A 20,849-nucleotide genomic window follows, 5' to 3' on the forward strand; every position below is an offset into this window, starting at 1 on the left:
CCTACGACCGAAACCTTAGCCTGCTTCTACAATCTCCGGATCAACTCGATCCAGGACCCAAATCTCCCTATGTTTGACACGAGAAAAACGTACAACACGACTCCCGCGAGTAGGGCGGAAGGGCGTGGTTTCTCTCATGCGCACCGGGGATCGATAGAGGAAAAAGATGCGGGCGTGCCAGTGTATAATGATACACAAAGTAACAAAAGAAAAGAGATGCGGGAACAGTATTTCATTAATCATATAGTTAACAAATACAATTCCCATGTGTTGCGCTCCGTGGCCTACTAGCGCGGCCAGCCTGACTAGGGCGATTGCAGTCTCCTGATTCCCGAGGCCTCGGAAGGCTCCCGGTTAATTACTCCCGCGGGTTACGCCGCGAGATACCTCCGATTAAGCCGTGTGGTCGTCTTCGCTTCACGTCCTGCATGCATGATGGTGGTGAAGATGTGTGTGGGCAGCGGCAGAGCCCATGTCCTCGTCGGTACATGCGCCGCTGTAGGCGTGGCCTGTGCTGCGGCCTCGCCCGCCCTCGCCGTCGCGCCTCGTCGGTCTTGAGCGGCGATGATGAGTATTGTTGAAGTAGCATGATGCAGTCCGGTTAGCTAGGACTTCTTGACGACTTAGCGGCATCGTCGGGGTGTGCAAGGGGTACGCCCCGCGAGAGTAATTTATCAGGAGACCGGCGTCGGTGTAAAACCAACGCATGCTCATGTCGGCATGGCCGGTGTGGTCGGCGCCGTGACTGAGCCCGACGCCGAGTGTACGGCGGTCGGCGCAGCTTGGGCGCCGTCTCACGAGGTCACAATGGAGTAGAGTTGGTATCGCCATCCAGCGGTGTCGTGAAGCAGCACCAGCACCGCAGCAACCTGGACATCCAGAAACAACATGTACGTGGAGAGCATAGCAGCTCATGCACGTGTTGGCCACGCACGCGAGCGATGCACCTTTCCTGCGTGTTCATGTACATTTTGCCACCAACAGCGAATGGCGAGGCCAGCGCACAGCAGCGAGATGCCAAGCGACGCCGCCGTGCTGCCGGCCGCTGTACCTGTCCGCCTGGACGTACCCTCGCTCCGCTGCTACGTGCTCAGCTGGGTCACCGGTAAATCGCGTCCGTTCGGCCGATCACCTGTACGCCTAGAGCAGCTCGTGTCCATCGGGACTTGACCGTGTGCGCCGGCGTCGAGCCGCCTGCATCAACTGCTGAGCTGCACCTGTACACCGGGGTGTCTAGCTGCTCCTGCATGCGAGGCCGAGCTGCACTTGTACGTCGCCGCGGACCTGCGCCTGTCCGCCAATCTGTGCAGGGTTGTACATGTGGTGTCATCCGTGTACGCCGGGTTGCTCCTGTACGTCAACTGCGTCGTGCTTGAGCCTGTACACCGCTGAACATCGTGGCCGCGGCAAGGTCCGATGAAGTTGGCGGCAAAAGGTTGCGAGTCCGCAGCGCCTCGACGCCGTCACCGAGTCACTAGGCCGCACTTGTACGGAGGACTTCGGGCCGGCCTCGTAGATAACCTGTACACCGGTCTATGCAGCACCCAGATATGTCGCTCGACGGGGTCGCTCCTGTTGGCTGAGATGCGCCCGTCCGCTGGGCTGCGTGGCTAGCTCCGGTACCTGTAAACCCACGTGCACATGTACACCCATCTGCATCGACGGCCGAGCCGCACCTGTACGCCGTCGCTGGGTTGATCCTGTCCGTCAAAGTCTTCGGGCTGCACCTGTCCATCAAGGTCTTGGGGTCACACCTGTACGCCAAATTCCTGGGGCTCATGGTACGACTGACGGAGTGCCCGCCAACCCGAGCCGTCGCGCATTGGCTTCTCCATGGTGCTGTCCTCCGGCTCGCAGCGAATGGGTAGGCAGCGGCGAGCTTCATGGCCCAACGGTCACGCCGGCCGGCGGGCTGCACGATGGCGAGTACCATGGCGACGACGTCCGAGTCTCCTTCCGCCATGCTAACTGGGAGAGGTAGAGAGAGGAGAGAGATGCAATTTAAGCGTGATTCTCACCGTTGGGAAAACTCAGCTTCGCCTCCATTGATCTCCTCCGATCTTGCTCCTAACCTGTACGTCAAGTGCTGCTCTTGGTTTGATGGATGGATGTGGATGGCTTTGCGCTAAGAGCTGGACGTGATGCAATCTCCGGTTCTTCTCCCGTGCCTGTCTCCTCTTCTCTCTATCTTTTTCCGTCCCTCTATGGCAGGAGGTGTCTTGGCTTTTATAGAGGGCAGCCGGCGATCAGGATAAGGACGTGGCCCTGGCCCTGCGCCATATGCGGAACAACTTGAGCAATATTCTTTCGTTTGCTGCAAGTTTAATTTCGTTTAAAATCTTATCTCTTTCCTGCTTCTAGAACTTCTGTCATACGGCTGGAGAAAGTACTGCTTCTGGACTCTCGTACGATCAAAGTTGTCACGTATACGCGTCTACTTCCGGCCGATCGATTCGGCGCGCGCACGAGCCATGCTCGTATACGTGCCAAATACGTATACGTAGCCCGACGGATCCCTTGTTGAACTTATGGTGAGCTAGCTCGTGATTAATCGTACGTCTTCCGATTAACCAACACGGACTCTTCTCCGATTAAAACGGTGACGTCTCACAGCATGTTTCAATCCCTCTATTGTCCACCGTATTGCAAATATGAAGTCCGCCAACTGCCTCCTAAGCCAGCTCATATACATATACATGAACTTTGCATATCAATTGAGCTCATATTGGACGTCATTCACATTCCAACCTGTCCCTATGAAACATAGACAAAAACACATCGAACAAATGCCCCCTCACCGAGTAAAGTTCGAGCGCGAAGCAAATCGAGCTTAACTCGGTGAACGATTTTTTTATCCGATTTAGTTCACCAACCATGTGTAGCCTACGCACATGACGGTGAAGTGAGCTGATTGGGATCATGTATGGTGCCAGCCAACCAGCTACATTTTCTTCATCTTCACTCTGTGACGAAATACTTTGCCATTTTCCTAAGAAACTTTTATCAATCTAGTCGCGACCGCCTAGCCATGCGGTGCCAGCCGGCCAGGTTGAAGGGTTTCAACAGTTTCACGCTAGCCGCACTGGCGCGCTACACTGCTCCCGTATCTTGATGTGTTGATGTAGATGAAACACCGGTAAACCGTCGGTGTGAACATCGTTGTGTGGAGGCACCACCTGCAAGGTAAAGAGACGTCCTGCGGCGCCGGCGATGTCGTAGACGAGGTGCCTTGGTGATGTAGATGGACCAGAGATGGAAATGTCTCTAGTGTTGTTGATGTAGGTCGGTATAGAGACCTAAAGGCCGAGACGCTCGCCGCTGGCCCGTATGACCCATTGCTGTTTTTCCTGCAAACGCTTGGGTGTACCTGGTTGGACTCAAGGTGCGAAGAAGCCGAGAGCTATAAAAAAGCAAAAGGCAAAAGACAGGAGAAAATAAGAAAAGAAAATTGGGGGTTGTGTTTTTCTTTTAAAAAAATGTTGGCTTTCCCGTTATACACTAGCTATATGTGTGATATCCGAGAAGGCCGCCGAAAGACTTGTCATTGGGAACCGTCGAAAGACCATGACGGTCATAATCTGTCCTTCTGTGTATGTGTGTGGAGACGACGTCTTCGGAGATGCTTCCGAGAGGCAGTAGAATGTCATACCCTAGCCCATCATGATACCGAGGAGTCCCACAGCCGGCCATGCCCCCCGCATGATGCCCCACAAACCCAGAGACTTGGGCGCGGTAGGTTGAGGCTGAATGGTTTTAGGATGATGGCTTGTGGATTTCCATGCCTTGTTGAGGGGTGGTGAATGGCTACCTTCCGCCTTCTTTCCAGTGGTTCCCTTGATGCTTCGGGTTATTGGACTTCTTCATATTTGGATATTTGCCCTCTTGTGAGGACGCTTTGTATAGGCCACTTGAACGACTTCATGAGATTTCTTGTACTTCTTTGTGATTTTCTTGGATTGCTTGAACTTCTTTCGGATTCTTCGTTGCTTGGAATTCTTCGAGATTCTTCTTTGCTTGATGGGGGACCCACCTTGAGAACTTGGAAGGCAACCACTCACCTTGGTGGACTAAGGAACCCTCTGGCACTTTATCTGGAGCTTATGGTGGAACACCCCAGGGTTGTCACTCGGCTTCGCACCCAGTCCAACTTGCGTTGGGTTGGGCGGCCGTTCAATGATCTTTTTCCAAGGGTTTTCCCCGGGGCGTGAGCCTCTGTGAGTGAGTGGCCCACCGGGAAACATAGGGGCGCGGAGCCTCGGTACGATGAAGTGCCCAAGTAATCTTCTCCACTGCCTCCGGAAGCATACACTTGGTACGTGTCGTGATTTGTGGGTGTGTTGGTTGCTTTGTTTGCAACACTTTGTGCCGCCCTCCGACGAGTCCTAAGGCAGCCCAATCTTCCATCACCAGCCTGGTATGTTGAGGGAAAGCCTTTTTTTTTTAAAATGGGGAAATGAATATCCACGCCATGCATATGTGAATGCACCATGGATTCGAGCCGACTGAAGAGTTCCCCATCACAAGAAACGCCAAGGGGAAAAAAAAGAAAAAGAAAAAAATGGCAACGGAAGAGGCAAATTCAACAAAAATACTTCTTGAGGAACCTTCCGTTGATTGGAGGCATAGGCCGGGATCCTTGAGAATCAACCAGCTGGTATGCACCCCCGTCGTAGACTTGCTCGATGGCGTAGGGTCCTTCCCACTTTGGCTCGAACTTCCCTTTCGTCTTATGTGTGACAACGATGGGGCGCCTTAGCACAAGGACTAGTTCACCTTTCCGGAACACGCGATGCTTGATGATACGTCTCCGACGTATCGATAATTTCTTATGTTCCATGCCACATTATTGATGTTATCTACATGTTTTATGCACACTTTATGTCATATTCGTGCATTTTCTGGAACTAACCTATTAACAAGATGCCGAAGTGCCGCTTGTCTGTTTTCTGCTTTTGGTTTCAGAAATCCTAGTAAGGAAATATTCTCGGAATTGGACGAAATCAAAGCCCAGGGGCCTATTTTCTCACGAAGCTTCCAGAAGTCCGAAGGAGAGACGAAGAGGGGCCACGGAGGGGCCACACCCTAGGGCGGCGCGGCCCCCCCCCTTGGCCGCGCGGCCCTGTGGTGTGGGGCCCCCGTGCCGCCTCTTGACCTGCCCTTCCGCCTATAAAAAGTCTCCGTGACGAAACCCCCAGTACCGAGAACCACGATACGGAAAACCTTCCAGAGACGCCGCCGCCGCCGATCCCATCTCGGGGGATCCAGGAGATCGCCTCCGGCACCCTGCCGGAGAGGGGAATCATCTCCCGGAGGACTCTACGCCGCCATGGTCGCCTCCGGTGTGATGTGTGAGTAGTCTACCCCTGGACTATGGGTCCATAGCAGTAGCTAGATGGTTGTCTTCTCCCCATTGTGCTATCATTGTCGGATCTTGTGAGCTGCCTAACATGATCAAGATCATCTATCTGTAATTCTATATGTTGCGTTTGTTGGGATCCGATGAATAGAGAATACTTGTTATGTTGATTATCAAAGTTATGCTATGTGTTGTTTATGATCTTGCATGCTCTCCGTTACTAGTAGATGCTCTGGCCAAGTAGATGCTTGTAACTCCAAGAGGGAGTACTTATGCTCGATAGTGGGTTCATGCCTGCATTGACACCGGGACAAAGTGATGTAAAGTTCTAAGGTTGTGTTGTGCTGTTGCCACTAGGGATAAAACATTAGTGCTATGTTCAAGGATGTAGTCACTAGTTACATTACGCACCATACTTAATGCAATTGTCTGTTGTTAGCAACTTAATACTGGAAGGGGTTCGGATGATAACCTGAAGGTGGACTTTTTAGGCATAGATGCACCAGGAAGGCGGTCTATGTACTTTGTCGTAATGCCCAATTAAATCTCACTATACTCATCATGATATGTATGTGCATGGTCATGCTCTCTCTATTTGTCAATTGCCCAACTGTAATTTGTTCACCCAACATGCTGTTCGTCTTATGGGAGAGACACCTCTAGTGAACTGTGGACCCCGGTCCAATTCTCTTTACTGAAATACAATCTACTGCAATACTTGTTCTACTGTTTTCTGCAAACAATCATCTTCCACACAATACGGTTAACTCTTTGTTACAGCAAGCCGGTGAGATTGACAACCTCACTATTTCGTTGGGGCAAAGTATCTTGGTTGTGTTGTGCAGGTTCCACGTTGGCGCCGGAATCCCTGGTGTTGCGCCGCACTACATCCCGCCGCCATCAACCTTCAACGTGCTTCTTGGCTCCTCCTGGTTCGATAAACCTTGGTTTCTTTCTGAGGGAAAACTTGCTGCTGTGCGCATCATACCTTCCTCTTGGGGTTGCCCAACGAACGTGTGAAATACACGCCATCAAGCTCTTTTTCTGGCGCCGTTGCCGGGGAGATCAAGACACGCTGCAAGGGGAGTCTCCACTTCTCAATCTCTTTACATTGTTTTTGTCTTGCTTAGTTTTATTTACTACTTTGTTTGCTGCACTAAATCAAAATACAAAAAAATTAGTTGCTAGTTTTACTTTATTTGCTATCTTGTTTGCTATATCAAAAACACAAAAAAAATTAGTTTACTTGCATTTACTTTATCTAGTTTGCTTTATTTACTGCTACTAAAATGAGTAATCCTGAAGTTGAAGTTCGCACGTTTAAGCAACGAGGGGGAGAATGTTTGAGAGATGCTTGGTATAGAATTAGCGATGCTCATAATAGATGCACTAAGAAGCACTCCACCATTATTTTACTCAGGAATTTTTATGTTGGTATCTCTAGCTGGAATAGATATGTTCTTGATAGTCTCGCAAAAGGTGACTTCCTAAGTACTCCTGCATTAGAAGCTAGTTGCATTATTGAGAGCTTATTTGGAATACCCCCTGTTGATAGAGTTAAAACTGAAATCTCTCTTGAAGATGTTATGAAAAAATTGGAAACCATAGAGAAAAAATTTCCAAGTATTGAAGCTAAATTGGAAATATTACTTGATAAAACTGATGAACTTGATAAATCCTTAGGAGGAATTGATGAAAGAATTAGTGTCCTAGGAACTAATGCTGTCCATGATGATCAAATCAATAGGATTAACGAACTTGAAAAAGCTATGGGAACCTTGGGTTCAACATTTTCTTCTCTTAAATATAAGGAGAAAGCTTATGTGGGTAAGGAGCAAAAGTTTATGTATGTCTCTAAAGTGCCTAGACCAAAGAAGTATTATTATAGGCCTAAAATTGACAAAGCCCTTAGTACCACTATGGATGGGGAGCTCATGATAACGATGCACCATCTCTTGATAATACTTGATACACACTTTCTGCGCCTAGCTGAAAGGCGTTAAAGAAAAGCGCTTATGGGAGACAACCCATGTTTTTACCTACAGTACTTTGTTTTTATTTTGTGTCTTGGAAGTTGTTTACTACTGTAGCAACCTCTCCTTATCTTAGTTTTGTGTTTTGTTGTGCCAAGTTAAGCCGTTGATAGAAAAGTAAGTACTAGATTTGGATTACTGCACAGTTCCAGATTTCTTTGCTGTCACGAATCTGGGTCCACCTCCCTGTAGGTAACTCAGAAAATTAAGCCAATTTACGTGCATGATCCTCAGATATGTACGCAACTTTCATTCAATTTGAGCATTTTCATTTGAGCAAGTCTGGTGCCATTTTAAAATTCGTCAATACGAACTGTTCTGTTTTGACAGATTCTGCCTTTTATTTCGCATTGCCTCTTTCGCTAAGTTGGATGAATTTCTTTGATCCACTAATGTCCAGTAGCATTATGCAATGTCCAGAAGTGTTAAGAATGATTGTGTCACCTCTGAATATGTCAATTTATATTGTGCACTAACCCTCTAATGAGTTGTTTCGAGTTTGGTGTGGAGGAAGTTTTCAAGGATCAAGAGAGGAGTATGATGCAACATGATCAAGGAGAGTGAAAGCTCTAAGCTTGGGGATGCCCCTGTGGTTCACCCCTGCATATATCAAGAAGACTCAAGCGTCTAAGCTTGGGGATGCCCAAGGCATCCCCTTCTTCATCGACAACATTATCAGGTTCCTCCCCTGAAACTATATTTTTATTCCATCACATCTTATGTGCTTTTTCTTGGAGCGTCGGTTTGTTTTTGTTTTTGTTTTGTTTGAATAAAATGGATCCTAGCATTCACTTTATGGGAGAGAGACACGCTCCGCTGTAGCATATGGACAAGTATGTCCTTGGTTTCTACTCATAGTATTCATGGCGAAGTTTCTCCTTCGTTAAATTGTTATATGGTTGGAATTGGAAAATGATACATGTAGTAATTGCTATAAATGTTTTGGGTAATGTGATACTTGGCAATTGTTGTGCTCATGTTTAAGCTCTTGCATCATATGCTTTGCACCCATTAATGAAGAAATACATAGAGCATGCTAAAATTTGGTTTGCATATTTGGTTTCTCTAAGGTCTAGATAATTTCTAGTATTGAGTTTGAACAACAAGGAAGACGGTGTAGAGTCTTATAATGTTTTCAATATGTCTTTTATGTGAGTTTTGCTGCACCGGTTCATCCTTGTGTTTGTTTCAAATAAGCCTTGCTAGCCTAAACCTTGTATCGAGAGGGAATACTTCTCATGCATCCAAAATACTTGAGCCAACCACTATGCCATTTGTGTCCACCATACCTACCTATACTACATGGTATTTTTCCGCCATTCCAAAGTAAATTGCTTGAGTGCTACCTTTAAAATTCCATCATTCACCTTTGCAATATATAGCTCATGGGACAAATAGCTTAAAAACTATTGTGGTATTGAATATGTAATTATGCACTTTATCTCTTATTAAGTTGCTTGTTGTGCGATAACCATGCTTACTGGGGACGCCATCAACTATTCATTGTTGAATTTCATGTGAGTTGCTATGCATGTCTGCCTTTTCTGAAGTAAGGGCGATCTACACTGAGTTGAATGGTTTGAGCATGCATATTGTGAGAGAAGAACATTGGGCCGCTAACTAAAGCCATGAATCCATGGTGGAAGTTTCAGTTTTGGACAAACATCCTCAAATCTCTAATGAGAAAAGAATTAATTGTTGTTGAATGCTTAAAGCATTAAAAGAGGAGTCCATTATCTGTTGTCTATGTTGTCCCGGTATGGATGTCTAAGTTGAGAATAATCAAAAGCGAGAAATCCAAATGCGAGCTTTCTCCTTAGACCTTTGTACAGGCGGCATAGAGGTACCCCTTTGTGATACTTGGTTAAAGCATATGTATTGCGGTGATAATCCAGGTAGTCCAAGCTAATTAGGACAAGGTGCGGGCACTATTGGTACACTATGCATGAGGCTTGCAACTTATAAGATATAATTTACATGATGCATATGCTTTATTACTACCGTTGACAAAATTGTTTCATGTTTTCAAAATCAAAGCTCTAGCACAAATATAGCAATCGATGCTTTTTCCTCTATGAGGACCATTCTTTTACTTTCAATGTTGAGTCAGTTCACCTATCTCTCTCCACCTCAAGAAGCAAACACTTGTGTGAACTGTGCATTGATTCCTACATACTTGCTTATTGCACTTATTATATTACTCTATGTTGACAATATCCATGAGATATACATGTTACAAGTTGAAAGCAACCGCTGAAACTTAGTCTTCTTTTGTGTTGCTTCAATATCTCTACTTTGAATTATTGCTTTATGAGTTAACTCTTATGCAAGACTTAATTGATGCTTGTCTTTAAGTGCTATTCATGAAAAGTCTTTGCTTTATGATTCACTTGTTTACTCATGTCATATATATTGTTTTGATCGCTGCATTCACTACATATGCTTTACAAATAGTATGATCAAGATTATGATGGCATGTCACTCCAGAAATTATCTGTGTTATCGTTTTACCTGCTCGGGACGAGCAGAACTAAGCTTGGGGATGCTGATACGTCTCCGACGTATCGATAATTTCTTATGTTCCATGCCACATTATTGATGTTATCTACATGTTTTATGCACACTTTATGTCATATTCGTGCATTTTCTGGAACTAACCTATTAACAAGATGCCGAAGTGCCGATTCTTTGTCTGCTGTTTTTGGTTTCAGAAATCCTAGTAAGGAAATATTCTCGGAATTGGACGAAATCAAAGCCCAGGGGCCTATTTTCTCACGAAGCTTCCAGAAGTCCGAAGGAGAGACGAAGAGGGGCCACGGAGGGGCCACACCCTAGGGCGGCACGGCCCCCCCCTTTGCCGCGCGGCCCTGTGGTGTGGGGCCCCCGTGCCGCCTCTTGACCTGCCCTTCCGCCTATAAAAAGTCTCCGTGACGAAACCCCCAGTACCGAGAACCACGATACGGAAAACCTTCCAGAGACGCCGCCGCCGCCGATCCCATCTCGGGGGATCCAGGAGATCGCCTCCGGCACCCTGCCGGAGAGGGGAATCATCTCCCGGAGGACTCTACGCCGCCATGGTCGCCTCCGGTGTGATGTGTGAGTAGTCTACCCCTGGACTATGGGTCCATAGCAGTAGCTAGATGGTTGTCTTCTCCCCATTGTGCTATCATTGTCGGATCTTGTGAGCTGCCTAACATGATCAAGATCATCTATCTGTAATTCTATATGTTGCGTTTGTTGGGATCCGATGAATAGAGAATACTTGTTATGTTGATTATCAAAGTTATGCTATGTGTTGTTTATGATCTTGCATGCTCTCCGTTACTAGTAGATGCTCTGGCCAAGTAGATGCTTGTAACTCCAAGAGGGAGTACTTATGCTCGATAGTGGGTTCATGCCTCGCATTGACACCGGGACGATGTGAGAAAGTTCTAAGGTTGTGTTGTGCTGTTGCCACTAGGGATAAAACATTAGTGCTATGTTCAAGGATGTAGTCACTAGTTACATTACGCACCATACTTAATGCAATTGTCTGTTGTTAGCAACTTAATACTGGAAGGGGTTCGGATGATAACCTGAAGGTGGACTTTTTAGGCATAGATGCAGTTGGATGGCGGTCTATGTACTTTGTCGTAATGCCCAATTAAATCTCACTATACTCATCATGATATGTATGTGCATGGTCATGCTCTCTCTATTTGTCAATTGCCCAACTGTAATTTGTTCACCCAACATGCTGTTCGTCTTATGGGAGAGACACCTCTAGTGAACTGTGGACCCCGGTCCAATTCTCTTTACTGAAATACAATCTACTGCAATACTTGTTCTACTGTTTTCTGCAAACAATCATCTTCCACACAATACGGTTAACTCTTTGTTACAGCAAGCCGGTGAGATTGACAACCTCACTATTTCGTTGGGGCAAAGTATCTTGGTTGTGTTGTGCAGGTTCCACGTTGGCGCCGGAATCCCTGGTGTTGCGCCGCACTACATCCCGCCGCCATCAACCTTCAACGTGCTTCTTGGCTCCTCCTGGTTCGATAAACCTTGGTTTCTTTCTGAGGGAAAACTTGCTGCTGTGCGCATCATACCTTCCTCTTGGGGTTGCCCAACGAACGTGTGAAATACACGCCATCACTTGACGAGCCTGTCGTAGGCTCTCACCATGTTCTGGCGATAAAGCTCCAAGTTCTGCAGGGCATAAAGACGCTCCTCCTCGAGGGCGTCGAGCTCCTGGAATCGCAGGTGTACCTGTTCGTCCTTGGTGAGTTCATCTTGAATGGCCACCCGTAGAGAGGGTAGCTGGACCTCCAATGGAAGTACGGCTTCACTTCCATAGACGAGGGAATAGGGAGTAGATTGAGTTGGGGTACGGACCGTGACGCGGTACGCCCATAAAGACTCGAAGAGACGGTCATGCCAGTCTCTTCTATGTCTTGTCACCGTCTTCTTGAGTATCTTGCCGAGCGTCTTGTTGAAGGCTTCGATGGCTCCATTGGCTTGAGGGTAGTAGCCGGTGGAGTAGTTCCACTTGATCTTGTACTTCGCCATGAACCTGTACATCTTCTTGGACTTGAAGGCCTTGCCGTTGTCCGAGGTGATGCGGTGTGGAATCCCAAAGCGATATATAATATTTCGCTCTAGGAAGTTGATGACGTTGTCGCTCTTCACCTCCCGCAGCGGGACAGCTTCCGCCCATTTGGAGAAGTAGTCTGTCGCTGCAAGGATAAAACGATGGCCCCTCGAGGAAGGTGGATCGATCGGGCTGATGACATCGATTCCCCAGGCGTCGAATGGCCAGGAGGGAACAGTGGGGTGTAGAGGAACCGGCGGTTGATGCTTGAAGTCGCCGTGGATTTGGCAGCCGTGGCATGACTTGGCTACCCGAAGGCAGTCCGTCATGATACCGGGCCAATAGTACCCAGCTAAGCGTATGCCGTGGTACATCTTTGCTCCGCCTTGGTGTCCGCCACAGACTCCGTGGTGCATTTCCTGCAAAATCTTTTCAGCCTCACCTCGGTTGACACACCTAAGTAGGATCTCCTGCCCATGAGACCATTTGTATAAGACACCGGCCTTATAGACGTAGGAGGGCAATCGTCTTTGGAGTTGGCGCCTCTTGACGGGGTCGTCGGGGAGGCTGCCGTGCTTGAAGTAGTCGAGGAAGGGTTGCAGCCACTCATCCTCTTCCACCACGTTTGTTGTGATGGAGTTGACTTCGTACTTCGGCGGGATGAGTTCCAGAACAGCGGGAAGAAGCCACCTTTCTTCGACCGTCACCTGCATGGATTTATCATCTCGAAGCACCAGTGCTGCCGCCAGTTTCGCCAAGGCGTCCGCAGGCGCATTTCTGCTTCGTGGCACATGGAGAACTTCAATCTGAAGAAATTTCCCCATGAGATTCCGGGCCGCATTGTAGTACGGCACCAGTTCAGGCTTGCGTACTTCATAGATACCGTTGACCTGCCTGACGATGAGCTGAGAATCTCCATAGGCCCGTAAAGAACGGACATCCATAGAGAGAGCCAGGAGGAGGCCAAAGATGAGTGCCTCGTACTCCGCCTCGTTGTTGGAGCACTCCTCCTTAAGAAGGGAGAAGGAGTGATACATCACCTCCCCTCGTGGAGTCTTGAACACCAGTCCTGCGCCGGCTCTTCGTCTTGGGGTTCCGTCTGAATTGGCCTCCGTACGGGAAGCACCGTCGAAGTAGAGCTCCCATGGACCTTCGAGCTCGGCGGTGAACACCTCCTCATCAGGAAGGTTGGTGATGAGCGGGGAGTCCTCGGGGATGGGGTGCGCTGCAAGGAAATCTGCCAAGGCTTGCCCCTTGATCGCTTTCTGGGGGACAAAGGTTAGGTCAAACTCCATCATGAGGAGTGCCCATTTTCCTAGTCGCCCCATCAACGCAGGCTGGCTTAGTACGTACCTTATAGGATCTGCTCTTGCAACGAGCTGGATTTGTAGCGCTAGCATGTAGTGTCTCAACTTCTTCAAGGAGAAAATTAGCGCTAAGCATAACTTCTCTATTGGAGAGTAGTTCCGCTCGGCACCCACCATGGTGCGGCTTAGGTAGTAGCAAGCCACCTCCTTCCCTTCATCATTGTGCTGAGCGAGTAGAGCGCCTATCGAAGCAGGCTGCGCTGCAATGTACAGAATAAGGGGGCGCCCTTTTACAGGAGCTGCCAAGACGGGTGGACTAAGCAAGTACCTGTTGATGTCATCGAAGCCTCTTTGACAAGCTTCATCCCATACGAACGGAGCTCCTTTCTTCATAAGGCTTGAGAAGGGCTGAATGCGTCCGGAGAGGTTGGAGATGAAACGACGAATGTATGCCAGCTTTCCCTGCAAGGCCCGCAACTCCTTGAGATTGCAGGGTGGCGGCATGTTGAGGATGGCCTTGATCTTCTTGGGCTCGATCTCTATGCCTCGATGGTGAACGACGAAGCCGAGGAAGAGCCCTGACTGCACGGCGAAGGCGCATTTCAACGGGTTCATCTTGAGCTGGTGTCGACGTAGACGCTCAAAGACAACCCGCAGGTCCTCCTTGTGATCTTGGCGTTCTTTGGTCTTGACCACCATGTCGTCGACGTAGCATTCCACCGACTGATGGATGAGGTCTCCGAGTATGTACGTCATGGCGCGTTGGTATGTTGCACCTACATTCTTCAAGCCGAATGGCATGACGGTGTAGTAGAAGTTGCCCTTCGGGGTCCGGAACGCGGTGTCGATGGCGTCTTCTGGGTCCATCTTGATCTGATTATAGCCAGACGAACCATCCATAAAGGACAATGCGCCATGGCCCGTGGTGGAGTCGACGACCATCTCCGTGATGGGCAAGGGAAAGTCGTCCTTGGGGCATGCTCGGTTTAGGTCGCGGAAGTCCTGGCAGACCCGTACATGGCCGTTCTTCTTCTCCACGGGCACGATATTTGCGAGCCACCGGGTGTACTTAGCCTCCTTGATGAAACCTGCAAGGATAAGTTTGTCTACCTCGGCGATGACCTGGTCTTCAAACTCTGGACGTAAGCGTCGCGGAGGCTGCTTGACCGGACGGTGATATGGGTCAATCGCCAGCTTGTGAGTGGCGACACGAGGGTCGAGGCCCGGCATCTCCTTGTAGTTCCAGGCAAAGCAATCCCTGTACTCCATTAGAAAGCATCGATAGCCTTCTCGCTCCTCTTCTGTCAGCGTGGCACTAACAAAAGTCGGGCGTGGATCATCTTCCGTCCCAAGGTTGATTTCAACGAGCTCGTCGACGGTGGGTTGTCCGCCATCTTCTAACTCTGGTGGAGCTGATGTAGACCCGAGCTCCTCCTCTACCTCCGATGGCTCACCGTCGTGGTAGCTTTGTCGGTGAAGACCGCGATGTGAACTTTCGGCGTCGTCCCCTGAAGAAACGAAAGTAGCATGGCAAGTGAATCGTGAGCCCTCCTCTTCCTCGCCGGATCTTTCGAGGTTGATGTAGCCAAGCCCGAACTTGGGACGAGCCTTGTGCTTCCTTTTGATGAGATCTTCTGCTTGCCTCCACCACTCCTCGCACACCGCGGGCGGTGGGGGTATCCTATTGTTTCGCTGAAGAGTAAAGCCGGCTTTCTCCATCAAGCGAGCCATCTTGGGCTCAGCCTTCATAGTGGATAGCGCTTCTTCTGTATCACCGCGAGGTTGAGGAAGTTCGAATATAGAATCACAATGTTGTACCTGCGGAACTTTATAGAAAATGGTTTGGGTTTTAGACCCAGACAAACTTGGGATAGCCCAAACCTCCAATGGGGAAGTCATAGATATGTAAAGAGATGGGGGCTGCATGCATTGAGCTCCCCTTGCTACCTCTTCCATCTCTTGTATTCTTCTTCTAACCACCCCTCCTTGCGCGGGCATGTGCTCGTCCTTTCGGGCGCCGCGTGCTCGTAGCGTGATGGGCGCCGGCGCATCACTGCTGCCGATAGGAAGCTTCGAGTCCACCTGGGCACCTGCAGAGCTTCCAAGAGTTAAACAACCGGGCTCATGGTGCGCCAAAGTCGATGAGGATGTGGTAGTCTCGCTTGAAGGCGTCGTGGTCGACCTCAAAGTGATCATTTTCGGTGATGGTAATCTCGCCTTCAATAGCAACGGTGCCGATGGGGTAGGCGTCGAAGAGCCTGCCCCCAGCGAGGTTGGAGTAGAACCTCCCGCCCCCGGTGGGAAGGAGTGCTTGTATTGATGTTGAGCTGTTGAGGAAGATCGTCTACGCCCAGCATGTTTGCGACTCCGGGAGGAAGCGCCCTGTATGTCAGCCGGAGAACACGGCATGATGAGGCGCCTTGCCTCAGCTTCGGATGTGACCCCGGGTTTGACTAAAACGTCAACCGCTGGTGTTGTACGCCCCATCTTCTGGTCGCTATCTTCGACGGGGAAGTAGTACTTCGCATCTGCATGATGTGACTCTTGGACGGTGTAGGGGTTGGTGTTGCCGATGATGCGTTGCTGTGTGCCGTTGCCGTCGAGGAACTTCAGGCATTGGTGAAGAGTAGAAGGCACCACGCGATACTTATGTATCCATGGCCTCCCCAAGAGGGCCGAGTAAGAGGTGTTCGCTTCGATGACGAAGAACCGCACCTTGAAGCTGAAAGTTGACATTTGGATCTTCACCGTGATGGCGCCCAACGTCGGCAAAGCCACATATCATCACGTCTGTGGACTCCAAGTCTTCTTCCGTGAAATCGGCCCGCTTCAGACTCCGAAGGGGCAAGATGTTTACCGCAGATCCTGGGTCGATGAGGATCCGACGAAGGTACACAACGCCAATGTTTCCCTCCACATAGAGCGGACGGTTGTGGGCGCCATCTTCTATGAGGTTGTCCTCTTCGTCAAACGTGATCTCATTCACGAACAAGGGGTTGGAGAAGAGGCGGTGTTTTGCCATGCACACCTCGTAGAGTTCTGGAGCTTGGAGCGCCTTGACAAGGGCTTCGCGAAGGTCCGGGACCATCATGAGTGCATCGTGCACACTCAGAAGTGCAGGGATCCTCTTGAGGTGGGCGATGATGTTGTAGTCGATGTCGTGTGGCTTCGTCTTCCCTTCGCCATGACCTTCTGGCGCTTCCTCGTGCGAAGGAACCTCCTTTTGGGCCGCCGGCTTGTCAACTCTAGCTTGCTTGGTCTTCACGGGGTCGGGTAGAACTTTGCCTCCACGCAGGTTCATGTTCACCTCTTCCACCTGCAAGTTCTTCATGGCGTCTTCAGCAAGGAAAGACTCCTGTTCTTCGGGAGTAAGCACGCCATCGGAATCGGAACTAGGCGTGTCCTTGTAGTCAAGGATGACATTGCAGCTCACGACGTTGGATGATTGGGAAGAGGTAGCTTCCTCTTGTACTTCCTCCGTCCCATCGTTTGGCACCTTCTTCTTCGGCATGAACTCTGCCAAAGTGGGCAGAACGTGCCCCCGGCGAGGGAACGCCTCGTCTCCCTCTGATCGAGGGACAAACCTTGACGGAGGGCGGCGTTGACTTGGGTTGAATCGTTTTAAGATTGTTGGGGGCGCGCATGTTGATGATGTTGAGCGATGAGGCGGAGGTGGAAGGTTCCTTGAGTACGACCTTCTACGCGCCATGCTCCATGGATCCTCCTTGCATGCGGTCGGGGTCGCATGCCTTTGAGAGATGGGCATGGGTACCGCCGCAAGGACAACGTTGGATAGCTGGCTCTCAACTTGTGAAAGCGGCACCCATGCATCTTCGCACTCTATGCCTTGGCTTGGTGTAGAGGTTGGCGTGACGCTCACCATGTTCACCGCATGGTAGTCGGGATTGATGGCTTCCGGGTCCAGGTTGATCCTCTTTTCGTTGACAGCTCTTTGTAGCCATTCTTTGAAGGCGATGCAGTCCTCGATGACATGACCCACGTACCTATGATACGGGAAAAACAGAGTATTATCCGTCATTCTCACCTGGTCGGGTCTTTGAGGTTCTGGTAGGTTCAAGGATCGATGTTCCATCAGTTGATTGAACATGTCCTTTACTAGCTCCCTGCGGAAGATGTATTGCTTCTTGAGGAGTTCCTGTAATGATGGGCGTTGCCTCCCTCCGGCTTGATCACCTCTTGCACCCAAGAAGGGCACGTGGCCTTGTGGTGTCGAGGAGAAGACCCTGGTGGCGTTCGCCTCCGCGGGTGCCTTCATCTTGCCTCCATTGTTAGTTGGCTTGGATGTTGATGCGAAGCGTCTATTGGGGTCGAATGCGCTGGCGTTCTTATAGAGCTCCATGATCTGCGGTGATTTCTCGAACTCTAACTTCGTGGCTGCCACCGCCGAGCTTAAGGCACTAAAGGTTCTTGGCTCACGCCGAGATACCTCAAGCGACCAATGTTGCTGCATCCCATGGACACACATCTCGATGGCATCCTCAAGGTGCATCTCCCGAGCGAGACGCACATAGCTGTTGCGGAAGCGGATGATGTACTCGTCGATGGACTCTTCTCGACGCTGTCGGACCTGCGATAGTTCAACAATAGAGAAGTCCTTCTTCATGGCGACGAAGTGCTTTTTGAAGACCTCCTTCATGCCTGCCCAACTTCCGATGGCTCCGACCGGCAAGCGGCTATACCAGTGGAAGGCGGGGCCGGTTAATGACCCTGAAAATTGGCGAAGGAGAAGGGATGAGCTATTTGCGGTGTCGCCACACGCCGCCTCAAAGTATGCCAAGTGCTCCCTTGCGTCGCCAGTCCCATCAAATTGACGGAACTTCGGTGGGTGCCATCCAGCGGAGAATGACACCCTGTCGTGCCATGCTTCGTATGGCTTTTCTAGCTCGTTCTCTGAGGTTTGAGGGGTTTGATCGACCGTCAGCTGCTTGAACCTCTTGGTCACCATGTCTTCAATGAAGTCGTGGTATCCTTTTAACACGCTTGGTTGTGGTGCTTCATTGGAAGCACCTGCCGGGCTTGCCCACTGTCGAGCGTGTGCGTTTGGTTCTTGAAGTTGGCGCCCATCGTTGAGCTGCGTTGCTGCTACAGCGCCATCTTGAAGCTCCTTCTCCTGTGGGTCTACCACTCTGTGTGGCAAGCTTGATGGTGGAGCGCCGTTGTTGGTGGTGTTCGTTCTATTCATCATGACCTCGATGAACGTGTCAAGCTTTGTCGTCAGGTTGTCAAGCGTCTCGCCCTGCTTCTTCACTTGTTCTTCCAGGGCCATCTCTCGCGCTGTTGGCGCGCTTGCTTCCGCAGATGCGGTGCCATCCTTGTTCACTTCATCTATCGCCATGTGAGCAGGTGCAGTGTGGAGATCTTCAAGTCCGTCCCCGCGATCCGACAACTCGGAAGGAGCGAGTTCGTGATATGGCGGAGAGTGTGGAAGGTTCTGCAACGAAGATGATGAAGAGGCGTCGGAGAAGCTTTCTTCGTCATTGTGGTCGTCGTCCGTGCTCTCCTCTCCGGCCAACCCATCCGTCACACTTTGAAGTGCGATGGACTTTAGTCGTGTGCTTGGTCCAGGTCGACTTGCTACCTGCAAAAGTTCATCTCGATCCTGCGGAAGTCTCGAGGTTATGTCGGTGTAGTGACGCGGTGATATATCCGGATGATATCCCGCGTCTCCATCGGAAAGTGAGCCCTTCCCGGTCAAGATGGGCAGACATGGGGCAGTCGATCTTGCTCCCTTCTCTGACGTGGATGTGCTTGACTTCGCCCCTGCATCGGCGCCCTTGAACCATGAGCGTACATGGCCAAGACGTGGTAGGAACGCCATCTTGAAGTCCGCTTTTGGGTTTGGGACAATCTCCTCATCTGAGGGATAGTCGAACTCGTGGGTGACTTGGGGAGGCTTCCATTCTTCATTTTGCTCCAGCCGTGGGCGCACTGCTACAGTGCCGCACAAAGCGAGGTTCTTCTCTGAGGACGCCTTCTCATTTTCAGCCTTTCGTCGTGCGATAGCTTCCTTGTCTTGTTCTACACCTGAAAGTAAAACAAGAGAAGGTTCCGCGGAGAGCATCGTGCCTTGTCCCGAGGCGGCATTGGTTGCCGCCCCAAGATCCACTCCGTTGTTGGAGGAGGACGGGGCATGAGTTCCCTCGACGCCTTCCATGGGCGTAGGTGTTGACGTTGGCGCCTTCTTGTTCGCCGAAGATGCGGGTGTCGTGGTAACCTTCACCTGTTCATCATCTTGTCGAGGAGTTGCTGAAGGAAGCGAGGGTGGAACCTCTGCACTCTTTGCCTCCGCTGGTCCTGGGGGTGTCTTGCGTGGCTTCGGCGTTAGGCGGTTGAGCAGGTAATTGTACCGCTCATGACGCTCCAACTCGGGGGAGATGCGGAAGCCGATCCTGTCATTTTCTTGCACGACCCCGCCATCGGGTCGCACACGAACTTGGGTGTACCGCAACACCAAGCCCTCGAGTTCTTTGTACAGAACTCGTCGGTTCCTTCGGCGTCTCTCACGCTTGCGTTGGTTTTCCGTGGCGGCCCTCGAAGGTACCTGTGGGGTGGGAAGAATTGGTGGTGCATCACGGGTAGATGAAGTGGCCGCTTCTCTTGGTAAGCGTGCCTGAAGTTGCTCTCCCCGCCTATGAGGGGAAGAAGGTCGAGGGGGAAGCGGCGCCCTTGGAGGATCCCTTGGTCGCCACACCTGCGTGGGGCGGGAGTTCCGCTCCTCGTCTTGATGGCGTGACCATCGGTTCCATCGCGGGGGCATGTTAGGATGCCTCCCATAGATGGGTCGAGTTGGTGAAGGCGGACGTCGAGGCGCCAAGGTTCGACGCTCATGTTGAGGTCGATAACTCGGGACTTGGCGCGTCGTCCTGCCCCCAGCTCGCGTCGGCGATGTACGTGGCGCCCCTTGATCACGAAGCCGCCGTTGGATGTTGTCCATTTGGTCCTGCAGTTGACGAAATTCTCGCCGCAGGTCCTCGTTGCGTGGCGCAGGTGCCTCGCTCCGAAGAACGGAGAACCTGTTGTCATTGGGAAGTGACCTCCCGTCCACCGTCGATGTGTGGAGGCACGTTGCCCACGTGCCCCGCCTATAGTCTTCAAGGTTGATGGAGACCGTAGGACCTGGAAGAATGGGCTCTTTGCGTGAGCGCCGTTTCCAAAATTCCTTCATGATGGTCCGCCGCACCATCTCCTTGACCTTCAACGGCTCGTTCGCCCATTCATCGGGGAACAAGTTGTAGGGTGGGGTCAAGGTATTCGCGTAGGTGAACACCTTGTCAGCAAGGTCCTTCGCGCCGAGAGACCAATCTTCCTCCAGCACCGCGCATTGAGCGATGCGGGAGCTTATCTGTTGTTGGAGGTTTTGTACCTTACGGTACTTCCTCCTGTAGTTTCGAAGAGGGTGCGGACTATCGGACAAGCGTGCGCTCGCCATAAGCCTCCGCAGGTTGTAGGATGCCGCTTCCAAGCCCTCGAGGAGCTCGACCTCAGTGCGCCTAGTTGTTGGTGCAGCGCCCGGAGGTGGTGTCGGGGTAGGCGCGCGCAGTGACGCCGCACCTGTTCTC

The 20,849-nt window shown here is 50.7% G+C and overlaps 1 protein-coding gene and 1 long non-coding RNA gene across 2 annotated transcripts; both read right to left on the reverse strand.

Moving 5' to 3' along the window:
* Positions 1-217: 217 nt before the first annotated feature.
* On the reverse strand, positions 218-2,194 carry LOC127332884 (uncharacterized). The gene is made up of 2 exons (XR_007870752.2): positions 2,019-2,194; positions 218-1,727 (listed from the first exon to the last, which is right to left on the reverse strand). It is a non-coding gene; the product is annotated as an uncharacterized lncRNA (long non-coding RNA).
* Positions 2,195-11,523: 9,329 nt separating this feature from the next.
* Positions 11,524-13,773, reverse strand: LOC127328628 (uncharacterized). The gene has a single exon (XM_051355215.2). The coding sequence runs from the start codon at positions 13,771-13,773 to the stop codon at positions 11,524-11,526; it is 2,250 nt and encodes a 749-aa protein (XP_051211175.2).
* Between the last annotated feature and the right edge of the window lie 7,076 nt (positions 13,774-20,849).

The sequence above is a fragment of the Lolium perenne genome, chromosome 2 (assembly GCF_019359855.2).
Source record: "Lolium perenne isolate Kyuss_39 chromosome 2, Kyuss_2.0, whole genome shotgun sequence".
Taxonomy (NCBI): Eukaryota; Viridiplantae; Streptophyta; class Magnoliopsida; order Poales; family Poaceae; genus Lolium; species Lolium perenne.